This window comes from Polypterus senegalus, chromosome 10 (assembly GCF_016835505.1).
Source record: "Polypterus senegalus isolate Bchr_013 chromosome 10, ASM1683550v1, whole genome shotgun sequence".
NCBI classification, from domain to species: Eukaryota; Metazoa; Chordata; class Cladistia; order Polypteriformes; family Polypteridae; genus Polypterus; species Polypterus senegalus.
Window position 1 is genome coordinate 42,510,915 of NC_053163.1, and position 13,114 is coordinate 42,524,028.

At 36.5% G+C, this 13,114-nt stretch overlaps 1 protein-coding gene across 1 annotated transcript in view; it reads left to right on the top strand.

Moving 5' to 3' along the window:
• The window catches only part of LOC120537109 (interleukin-13 receptor subunit alpha-1-like), a 110,393-nt gene that overhangs the window by 40,937 nt on the left and 56,342 nt on the right, over window positions 1-13,114 (top strand). The window contains exon 5 of the mRNA XM_039765769.1: window positions 6,493-6,686. Coding sequence (XP_039621703.1) covers window positions 6,493-6,686 — 194 coding nt within the window. The remainder of the gene's footprint in view (window positions 1-6,492; window positions 6,687-13,114) is intronic.

Here is a 13,114-nt window from a genome sequence, read left to right on the forward strand (position 1 = left end):
ATCAAGAGAGAAATGGCTGAGAGCTGTTGTTTTTTCTATGGTGTGAGAGTTAATTATAAAATACAGTTTTCTCCTATAAGCCTTTGTTTTAGTTGCTGCTAAGTAGCTGTGCAGAAATTTTTAAAGCTAGAAGAAAATGGTTTATTGCACCCCGCCACCCCCGGCCTGGCATGGAATTACCTTCTGTTGGTCCTTCTAGCTGCCTCCCATGCACACGTGTGTGACACTGGTTCCTATACAAGTAGACAGAGATTTGGTGTATGAAGTCCAGCATTTGTTGGATTCCCTTTGCGGGGTTTCAGAATCAAATACCTTGTGCATTGGTGCATCGTGAGGTTTTTAAGACTAAACTAGGAACATTTATTGGGTTCATCTACTCCCACCCTTGAGGATTTATATGCACACAGATACAGAGACTTACACAGAGATCCTGTCCAGACAAAGTCTCAGGTGGTGCCAGTTGCCACTTACCCTGCATTATTCCACATAGGATTGTCATAGCCAGACAAAGTCTTGAGTGATGCCAGTTGGTAGTCACTCTGCAATATTTTGTATAGGATTCTCTACATAGGGACTCACTGTCACTAGCACTAAGAAACATGCAACTCTTTTAGTTATACTAACCAAACAATGTAGTTTTAAGGAGTGACCTCCATAGCCTTGATAAGCCCTATGAGCAAGAAAGTGGCAGTTTTGCCCTCACTTGGCACCCTCTTATTATTTCAGTCACTCTAGATAAAAGACAGAGTATAGAAAATATAAAAGCAATGTGGTATTTATTAACGTATAAAAATAACAAATAGAAGAAAATGTAATAGAAAATAAAACAGTCTTAGAAAAGCTAAGGGGTATTAAGGAGTGGAACATTATTCCAGGGCATCTTTTTGATTTAGCGATTGGTGTTCTACATACATTATGTTCTCCAGTGTTGGGCTGAAATGGCTACATGTGTCTTGATCTCTGACATCACTTTCTCTCTTGCCCTTCTTTGTTGCCTCATTTTTTTTCTCCTTAGACAAGCCATATTTATATTAAAATGCATATATGGGAGGTTTCAGGATGTGCGACATTGTACATACTGTATTTGATTGGCTGCCTTGTCCTGCCGATGAATGACTCTAATCAAAATGTTTGGTCTTTTAAGTACAGTGCATCCACAATCCTTCCTTTATCAAGCTGTAAACTAATTCTGCATTTGCTAGTCTTATGGCGTCTATCCTTTCCCAGGTTATAAAATAGGTTCTGTGGCATCTGTACTTATTTTCCATTTCCAGGTCATAAAAAATCTTGAGTTCCTTTTCATAGTCTCCATGCTCCTACTTTATTTTACTCTTTTTACAGAAGATTTCCAAGGAAGCCCAAGGGGTGCATTTGGAGTCCACATCCCAGGGAGAGTTCTTTCATGAACTCCGGTTCATTTTACATTTTTTGTGAAGGAAATAAAGTTTTCCTTTCCAAAAGAAAGCTTCTCTGTTATGTTTTTAACCGCAGATAATCTTTTGGTATGTTGAAAGTTCATTTAGGCAACCTTTTTCAAAAGATAAAAATTATTAATGTTAATTAATATGTTCTGAAATGCCATATTATTCACTGATTAAGTTGCTAAGTGCATTGGAGGTTGCTAGGGTTAGACCTCTGGAAGTTGAGGTGTATGTCATTGTCAACACGACAATATAAAAAGTCGATTTTGAATTTTCCATTGTCCAGCTTTGTGGATACCTTTTTTCATTTGCATTTTCTCATGGGCTGTCTTCAAATAAAGTAAGTGTGCATTTGAAAAAGAGAGGATAACAAGCTGAGAAAGAGAGGTTAAAGGGAGCGATACAAAAAGCCATGTGTGGATTGCTTTGGGCGCACAAGAATACGAGTGCTGGCTGACCAGTAGAGGATGTCTGTGTGTATGGCACTGCCTTTTATTTTCCTAATCAAGGGTGTGTGTGCCATTTGAGGAACACTTTAATGCCATTACACCTGGGTGTGGCGGACATTGGCTTCCAGGACAGGATTTATCTCCAAAATGGTGAGAATGCTCCTTTATATCTTAGAGGATTCAAGAGTGAAACACCCAGGCTGTTTGGGTCTTATATACAGTATGTATGTGCTGTTTATATTATATCTTTAAGTAGGCTTATTTTTTTAACCTTTTCCTTTTCTGTTTTCATGTTTTTGGTGCAGTTTCATTATAAAAGGGGGTGGTTCACTGGTATGATCATATAAATCAGTATTTATGATCTTCTAAAGGGGAATACGTACATAATTAGATATGGATTTTTCTAATATATACAATCTTTGTTTAATTGGGTTAATTTAGTCTGGTGGTGATTTTCTTTGATTGTTTAGGACACCATCATCGAAGGGGATCAAATTAGGACTAAAGTTCTGTCCATTTCCGGACCTATTAGAATTAGACTCTTATGAAGGGTAGGAGGTTATTGTGTGTGTTGGGGTCCTCATGTTGCAATTAGAGGAACTTGCTACACTGTTTTCTTACTTTGTGATTTTTGATAACTTTGGCTGTGTTTTGGTACAAATCTTTTTATTTAAGAGTTCTTACTGGTTGTGCCTCTAATGTCTATTCATACAATCTCTGTGCATCCCTGCAGAGCCAAAATAATAAGTTGGGCCTTTAAAATGGGTGATCCCAAAGTAAAGAACATCCCGGATAAGATTAAAGAGTTAGAAATGCAAACCTTTGATTTAACTGCTGCCTTAAGTTGGAGGAACAGTATAATAGGTTTAAAATTGAGGTTAAAATGACAACTTAGCTACTCGTAGACCCAAGTAGCACTATTAGCGAGCCACACATTGTCCCCCCTCCATGCTTACTGGTATTGTTCAAAATTAAGGTCTAATCCCTGATATATGTTAGGTTTTTCATCTGAAATACAGCATGTTTTGCATAAATTGAAGAAGAATACTTGTTACAAATTATCAACTTCCACTCAGCATTTGAGGTATTATTGGGGAAAACTCCTTCTCAGCATTGCCAAAGACGATGTAACAGCGAGCACCATGACAAGAATTCCCTAATGAAAACAGAGTTGATCAAAAGGTGCAAACATATTATTGATGTAAAAATCTGTGAAGGCTAAGATTCCAACTATCTTCCAAGACTTCAATACTGTATACTTGAGAGAAGGCACAAATGCAACTTGTTCTGTAATGGAGCACAGTCTGCAGTGTTTTTTCCTTACTGTGTTTTCTACTTTGGTTATATTGTGCTTCACTCACTCAAAATATGTAATTATTAGAAAATTGGTGATAATCTTTTGTGATCAGCATGGGATGCAGCAGCACCTAAAATCCTCAGACAAAACTACAAAAAAAGTGTCCTATGTTCAAATAGAAGATATTTTTTATTTTACAATACCTTCAAATCCTTTCCACAACAGAATAATACAAAATCCTCTTGCTTCCTGGCATACCTCCCACATAGTCTCATCCACTCTCCTCTGCTGACTCTGACTGCTACTCCGGGAAACTCTGCTTCTTTTATGCTTGAGCTAGGAGTACTTCCAGTACCACAGCATTGCATACTGGAAGCATTTCTGGGTTAGTCGGAAACCATTAAATAGGATATAAAGATCCCCTGCAGTTCACCCTGGTGATACCCAATATCCTCAACATGGCTGTTCCATGGAACTGCAATTCCCAGCCTACCCTGGTATCCAGGTGGGAGTACCAACAGTGGGATGCTGCCATCCAGAGCACGGGGGCGTGGGAGCGTTTAACATAACTTTCAGGCACAGCCACTTTCTGTCCTTCCATTGCAGCCTCCTACCCTGCCTCCATCCTGGTCAGGACATAAGCACTCACACTGTTAATGACCAGAGCATAGCATATTGAGAAGAATTCTTAAAAGATTTTCTTTCCAGAGCCAACAGGGCAGGGGCATATTCAGCACTGATGTCTTCTTTCCATTGTATCAAATCAACAGTATTCAAAACTAGTGAAAAGAATGCCACCAACTCTGGACTAATTCTTGTGGCCAGATATGTGATCAGAGCACTGAGGCAGCAGGGCGTACAATTTCAACACCATGCCTGAAATAACAAAAAACGTAGACAGAATGAATACTGTAGCACAAATAAAATAAAACAAATGGCCACAAACTAGAAATAAGCAAATAGAACGTAGATCACTGCACAGTCTTGGGGCACACATTAACCATACCCTGAAGTGGTGGTGAGGGACTGGATAGTTCCATTGTTTGAAGTCATGACTCTCTATTTTGAGTTTGTTACTGAGGATATGGTTTATTTGCATGCCTAATTAGCCATGTTGTGCTGTGTTGCCAGCACACAATGATTACTGTTATATGGTCGTTGGCACAACTCGTGGTACTTGCCTGGGGTGTTGAAACAACCCCAAATGTAAGAAATTATGTGATTAGAAATGGGGAAAAATATTTGCACACCACTATTTGGTGGATGGTGTGTGGAGGTGGGGGTTTAGTGCATCTTACGAGGAAAACCAACTATGCTTGCAACACAGTAATGGCCAAGTCAGCAACAATCTTATTGTAGGCATGTGTGAAACAATGAAAACAATGTTCACTTAAGATATATATTCTATGCAAAAAACGCTTTGGTGAATTTCGCTGATCGAGAATATTCATAACTCAGTAGTATATATAGCTGAAATTCAAGCAGAGAGAAAAAGTACAGTATGTCGAACAAGTGGTAGACTTTTTACAATAGTTGCTTTCCTTTAATGAATCCAGTTTAATCCTGTGGTGTTATTATAGTAGCACTTTCTCAGTTTTTTTGGTACAACTTTGGCCAATACCTTGACACCACAATTCAGTAATGAAGTTGGTCTGTATGGTACACATTCCAAAGGATCTTTTTTTTTTCTTTGGAAAGACAATAGGGGGAAAAGCAGTTTTATGTTCATGTTCACTGCCTGTTGTAACACATGAAAATAGGGGTGTTTATCAGCCTTATCAATAAATCTCTGCACAAGACCTGGTTTATTTTCGGTCTAAAAAAAAGTAAGCAGATAATTTTGATCTTTTTTTATTCTCCTTAAAATGCCCAGGTGTTGCCATAAAAATATTTTTAGAAAAGTGAGCAAATGCTATTCGACTTTGTTTATATAGTTGGGCTAAGTGTAGGAGTATTCTTGTGGACACTTCCTGTGCATTACACATTGAATTACATGAAAATGTCCAGAAGATTGTGGTGTTAGTGAGATGGAATTTACAAATATGTCAAGGGTTCACATGCTTGTCACCTATTCTACTTACTCTCACTTAGACCAATTCTTATCATTTCCAGTGAAGTCAAACTAAAATTTAGTGCTGTTATAAAGTAATGGTTTACTTTATTTTGTTTCTATAAACCACTGGCTTTTTTTAACTATTACTAAATTGTCAGTTATCTCAACTTTTTCAATATTTTCTAAGCCCTTGTTGGAACTTCTTCCTAACAACTGTTTTTAAAGATTTATTAATTTTAAAATTTTAGAATAACCATGAAAGATCCATCAGAATTGACTGCATATAGAATATACATACAGCTTAAGTCCCGTGAGCCATTTCAGCAGTAATAACTTGCACGAGCTTTCATCATAGAGCAAAAGAAGTGACCATGTAGGTCCATGCAGTCAATTAAGATAAAAATATTTGAATAAAAAGAAACATATTCTGCCTCCCAAAAATATATTAAAGAAGTACCCAAAGGTGCCCAAAACATTTTTAAATCTTATGTTTTTCTGGAGAATTTACATATTTAAGATTCAGACTTAACAGAACCTGGTGGACCAATTCTGGACAATGGCAAACGATCTGAATAACATCCATAACCTACATGTACTTTTTCAATTTTTATGGTCAACATGTGTGTATTTTCTGCTAAAATAAACTCAGCATTGAATATCAACAGGAAAGATGCCATTCCCTCAATGGTATGTGTTTGAATTGAATATCTAGCATTCCCCCTCATTCATTGGTCAAGAATCATGTCTCACTGAAATTGAGTCTTCAATATGTAATTTCTCCATGAAAATATGGGATTACAGTTTTTCTTTCTCAGCCACCGCTACAAACTAAATTGGGTAAGTAACATATAAAAACATTTTTGGGTAGAGTATTTGTTTAGTTAATTATTTCCATATTTATTCCTTACATTAATACCTTAGGTAACTGAACTCCCACCTTCAATAGATGTAAAATAGAAATTTCTGTTCTTTCTCCTATGGTAGACAATCATGCTTTTATTTTTAAAAACTAACCTGTATACAGTCACTTTTCCATTAATTATTATTTGCTTTATTAATATTTATCTAAATGATACTAAACTATTATCATCTGTTCAAGTTAAAGCTCTCTCTGTTATTCTGTAAGATTTTGTTATTTGAAAAGTATACATACATATACAGATATATTCTCAGACCCTCTTAATACAATTCATAGTCACAGGTGGTGCTGGAAGAAAGTGTAAAACTAAGTTCCACTTAAAATGTATTATAATACTTTACTCTCTTTTTCAGGTACAGATATCTGGAGAAGGTTCAGTCCTGTAAGCAATACATTTACATAGGTGGTATTCGACAAGGCTGTCACTTCCAGCCACATGACCTAATGTGGAAAAACATTAAAGACACAATCATTTATATCTTTGTTAATGGATCAAAAGAAAATTCTACCAAACCTTTCTTCTACAAGAATAATCTGCTGAATATAGGTAAGCTTTGTTTTATTCTAAGATTTTCATATTCATCAAACCATGATTGATGTTTTGATGATTGTAGATAACACCCTATCATTTTATAATTACCACTATTAATCAGTACTCATGTGGAAGTAAACAATAACTAACACACACTTCAAAAATAAGCCCTAAAAAAGAAAGCTGAATGACTTAAAACAGTTTTACATAATGTCAGATTGTATAAGGAAACATAAATAATGCCTGTTTTCAATATTATCTTACCCAACAGTTTTTATAGAAGCATTCATTTCATTTAGTTTTTTTGTATCTTTCCCTATACTGTATTCCTTTCTACATTTGGGCTGCTGGAGCTGACTGGAGTGCTAGCTCAGAGCAGGAATCAACAATATCCCACTCCTACACTTAGCCCAACTACAAGTTTGTGTTTCCTTTCTTTTATGTGGGTGGAATTTTAATTTCAGACAGAGAAGTTATGGATTTGATTCTTTAATCCCATTGCTGATTGTATTATTTCTTACATTGCTTAAACATTCATGTAATATTCTGTCTACATTTGTAATAAAAATAATGCATATATTTTATTTATATAGACAGCTGGTTCAACGTATTAGATGGTTCAGTTTCTGAGTTCTTTCACTCAGCTTGTTAAGATTTTAGGATACTTTATTTTTTACTCATTTCTATTTAATTTTTGAAAAGTGAAACATTGCAATGGCATACCACTCAATCACACAAATAATAATAATATAACACATTTAATCAAAAGAAAGAAACAAGGCAAGATTCAAAGTCCACTCAAGAGAAAGACAAAAAGAAGAGAGACACAAGAAAGAAAAAAATTTAAAAACAATACCATAAGAGAGTCACTGACAGACCCAGCATGATTATCCTGAAATTATATTAGTGAATTCTTGTCTTGTTTTTAAAAAAAATTGACCATCCTCTAAGAGTGAATTTGATTTTTCTAATCCGAGATAAAGTAGAATGTCACCTGTCTACTGTATTATAGAAGGTGGGTAGGGATTGTTCCAGTTAGGCAAGATAAGTCTGCATGCTAGGGATATTACAATCGATTTATCCCTATACACATCAATCTCATCCTGTAGTACATAAATATCACAGTTAATGGTTAGGAGTGATTATGTCACCAAGGCTATTTCAGAAGTATTTAGAGTTTTTTGTCAAAAATTTTATTCTCAAAATATAATCAATAAGTAAAATCCTGCTTTTTCCATCTAAGACGAATCGCCAAACTCAAGCCTATTCTTTCTAACCACCTCCTGGAATCAGTAATTCATGCATTCATTACGTCCCGGCTTGACTACTCTAATTCCTGCCTTTTTGGTATCAGTAAAGCCACGCTTTCTAGACTCCAACTGGCTCAAAATGCGGCTGCAAGGCTTCTAACTGGAAGTAGCAGAATCCAACACATTTCACCGATTTTGAAAACCCTACACTGGCTGCCGGTTAGATTCAGAATCGATTTCAAGATTCTCCTCCTAACCTATAAGGCATTAAACGGTGTAGCCCCCGCCTATTTGAGTGTCTTGCTCCATTGTCACAATCCCCCTCGTGTTCTTAGATCCGCAGATCAGCTGCTCCTAACCGTTCCCAAGGCACGTTTTAAAGCTCGTGGTGAAAGGGCTTTCTCCGTCTGTGCACCCAGGCTCTGGAACTCCCTGCCCTTAGTGGTTAGGCAAGCCGCTTCAGTCGCCACATTCAAATCTCGCCTAAAAATGCACTTCTTCACATTGGCTTTTAATTCTTAACCTGTTTCATTTTCCACTTGCCTTTTGCTTTTTCTCTATTTTATTTGGTCCCTTGACCTGTTTTTAGTATCTCTGTTTTAATTCTCTCTTAATGTTTATTTTTAATATTTTGCTTTTAGTCCTGCTTGTTGTAACTGTACAGCGCTTTGGTCAGTTGTAATGCTGTGTTTTTAAGCGCTCAACAAATAAATATGGTATGGTATGGTATAATACCTTGAGATGCTGGAGCTAGATGACAAAGCTCCCAGATTGGATCCTGCCCTTTATACGTTTAATACATTTTTGAGCAATATTAATGTGATCATTAAAAGATTTTTACTTGAATTATAGAATTCTTGGCACAAGTAGATCTAGAATACTTTCTATGTATGGCTGAGTTACACTGCTTTACTGAGATGCTAATTGAAAGGTTACTTTTCCATTGTTCTGTATTGTCATTAAAGGATAATTTCTTTGAAATTTTCTTATATATTGCTAAAGTACTGTCTGAATCTTCTTCCAGACCAACTAGTATTACATCTGAAATAGATATGCGAGTAAGGTATGGAAAGTCCGGTAGGTTTCTGTCAAAACAAATTCTGATTTTTATACAGAAAAAAATTTGTGAAAGTTAACTTTGCAGCATAATGGTTCATAACATGCAAATACATTGTCCAGGTAAAGATGTATTAATGTCTTAATCCCTGCTATTTTCCATAAGGTAAGCAGTGAATCTTAAAAGGTTGAAAAAGGTGATTTTATATATATGAGCAACACAGAAGAGCTTATCTACTTTTAAATGTGTCCTGCGTCGGTTCCATATTTTAAGTAATTGGTGGACAATTAGATTACTTGTATACTATTGATAATTAGTATTATCAGGGCATGCAAAAAGGTTTAGAACAAGATATGTTTTCCATAGCAAGCCATGCTGGTGTAAATTGATGAATTTCTGCCAATTTCCAAGATTTTATTGTATGTATATTTGCGGCCCACTAGTAAAACTGAAAGTCGTGTAGTGTGATACCACCTTCTGCTTTAGATCTCAGTATAGTTGCCTTTGGGATGTATTGACATTTGTAATGTTATGATTGAGTCTAATTTCTTAAAGAATGATTTGGTTTTGTATGCAGGGATAATGTGGAATGGATATAGCAACTTTGGGAGAATGTTTGTTTTGACATTATCAATTCTCCCTCCAAAGGTGAGGTAGAGGGTAGACCACTGTTAAAATTTTGTTTGATTTTTTTTTTTTCAACTGATTTGTACTACCAAAATTAGATCGTAACAGGCCTTTATATTTACTTGTTTACTATGTTTATCCCCAGATAATTAAACTGTTTTAACATTATGAATAAATAAATACCAAATCTGATATGATGTTCTAGACAATTCACTGGGAAAGGCACACTTTTACTCAAAATTATTTTGAATCTAGAGATCTTATGATATTCACCTAACATGCTTAAGACTTATGGTAGAGCTAATTGTACATTTGCTATGTAAAGCACCATATGTGCATAGTGATATTTTTTGTTCAAATCCTACTCTAATAATTCCCTGTATCTCTGGTTTCTTCTGGAAATGAATAGTCAATAGCTCAATGGCTACTGCTTGTCAAGTACCTTATTCTAACTTTAAGTAATCTGTGTTGGTGTTATCAATATGGACTGAAGCGTTTGGAAGTATAAAGTAGTTTAATCCATGCAGACGTGTTATAATAAAACCTGAATTTGTATATTGTAGTAAATAGGTAGTCATTTTCAACTCAATAAAAGGCTTTGCCTGCATCCAAAGATAGTAACACTTTGGCATTTGTTAGTAAATATATTACACCAGTAACGGCACACTGCACAATAACATGCAGTGAATACACTTGACTAGATTATACTCCATTGACCCCTGACCTTCGTGGACCATATATGTGTATGAAATTTCAGGTGTGTAGGTCGAATGGTTTGGGAGCTGCAGGTGACTGTGTAAAGGCACATTACACACAACAGTGCAGTGAACACTCGGTTGACCTTTGACATTGGAAGTGGACAGTAGAGGTCACATAATATAATATGCTGTGGCGAGTGGTTGGGGCTGCTACCCAGCCGGGATGCCCAGCTTGCGCCTCCTCCAGACCACGAGGGGACGACCGCCCTGGTTTGGAAGCTCAACCCTGTAGGGGCCTGTGGTCACCGCCAGGGGGCGCCCCAATGCCTAGAGACCCCTGGACCTCAGTACTTCTGCCACACCCGGAAGTGCTGGGGGGAAGAGGATCGGGGACACCCGGTGTTCTTCCGGGTACACAGCCGGTGCTTCCACTACACAGGGGCGTGTTGGCGGAAGGTTACTGGAGGACACCTGGAGCACATCCGAGTGGCTATAAAAGGGGCCGCCTCCCTCAATACAATGGCTGGAGTCGGGAGAAGCAAAGAGGCAGTGTGAGGCCTGGACTTTGGAGTAAAGTGGGTTGTGTGGCACTTTATTATTGTACATAATAATTGTAAATAAACGTGTGGTGGTGCTTAATAACATGTCTGTGTCCGGGGCTTAGTCCACAATGTATACCAAATTTTAGTTAAATAGATCAATAGGTCAAATGGTTTGGGAGCTACAGTGTTAAATGTAAACACTCATGAGTCTTGGTGACAAACAACTTTGTGATAAACAATATTTCTAGTAAATACTCTCTCACTTCCCTCAATCAGCTTTCCCTGCAATGGTTAATCTAGGACTTTCACCTTTACATCTTGTGATCGTCATACAAGGCAATATAGAGGTACGGGTTCTGGTAAAAAAAATTCCAAATCTATAAAGTCTCTGTCCCTGGGACTTGTTTATTGTCATAACAAAAGCAAGTTTTATAGGGAATTGTCTTCTTCTCAGCTTAATGGAAAGTTGGTATCATTGCTAATAAAATCTATCCTTGGTATAAGCACAACATCAGCTTTACTTGTGCCAGTAATAATCTCCGCCTCAATTACATTCGGTTTTAGATCTCTAACAGTAAGTCGTGTTCCATCGCACAAACCTCATTTACTATTTAAATTCCGCAGTAACATAATAATAGCTCTGATCTTCAATTTCCGACTATATGGACCAAACCCATAGGGTTTGAAAGGGTATTCAAAAACACAACAGGAAAGTTATCTCTTTCATCATCAGTTTTTAATGAGTCATCGCTCAAGTATATTACAACATTGGCTGACATTTTACTAAGAACATCCTCGTTTAATTGATCAACATCAGAATGTTTAGGGCATAAAATTGCCTTTCCAGTCATATTCCTAACCATCTGTGGATTAATAATGTCTCCAAAGATTTCAGTTACTAATGAACCATGACATAAATACTCATTCGGTATTTCTATAATATCTTCATCTAAGTCACAATCATTGGTAAGTCTTCCATTTCCAAGCTTCATTAACCATTCAGTAAACTGTGGATCAACTGTTCTCATGTTATTTTTTAGAGTGAGCCTTTGAAGTCTTTGAAAAATTTATTGTCATGCAGACTTGCTTGTTTTGTTTGTTTAACTATAGTGAGGTACTGGCGAAAATCGCCTCTCATCAGCAAAACCTTTCCTCCAGATGTTTTTTTTTTCTCATTACAGTTTCCTGTAACATTCTTTCAATCGCATTTAGAGCAACTCCTGACATCATTGAGCATTCATCTACAGGGTGGTCCAGATCTAATTATGCAGATCCAGATTGTCTGGATGACTTTGATTTATGCGGGGACAATTCCAGTTCGGCACGAAGACAATTCTTCATGTCGTCAGTTCGCACACTTCTCGATGGTCTAGAATTTTTGGGGTGATTTTCTATGTAATAAACTTAATAAGTTATAGTGTTATTAAAATTGCATAATTAAATCTGGACCACCCTATATAATCAAAAGCTTGGCCTGTCTAAATAAATTTGCAGCTACACTATTCTCGGTTATAGTTAAAGTTATATTTTCTACAATATTCGGACCAAGTCCATACTGAGAATGGGAAGTTCTCCCAACAATTAATAAATTAGCTGCAATTCCAGTTGAGGCAGCAGGAAGATCAATTTAATTTCTTATCTCTAATGTAATACATCAGCGTCTTATACAAATACGTCTTACCACTTCCCCCAAGACCATCCAAATAATAGCATTTTGCATTGTTCTCGTCAGACATGGCTCTGACTATTTCGTGTAATGCTAATCTTTGCTCTTGATTTAAAGTTTGTATCATTTGTTCTGCTGTTTTTTGTTCAATTGAACCATTAAATACAACCCTAGTCAAGATGGGAAGACTTATAGGGGGATCGGGAAAATAAAATTTGAATTACTCTCTTGGCCATGACTTTGGAAAAATAGCATGCAGCTCCTTAAGTGTATACATTTCACACTGCGTACATTCACCATCTCCATTATGTAATGTAATGCAAAAATCTTCAATCATATGTATCTTAAACTTTTCCCACAGCTTCTCTGGTTCAGTTGCTGTTCCAAACAGACAAATATATGCGAAAAAATCTCTGATCTGTCTTGGCATATTAAACACAACTGCATCGGTTTTAAAGATGAGCTATTCTGTTTTTTTAGTAGTCAAGAGGTCTTTTCCTACAAAGTGCCTCATTTGCGTATTCCAGATCTCTTCTGGTATCTATCTATCTATCTATCTATCTATCTATCTATCTATCTATCTATCTATCTATCTATCTATCT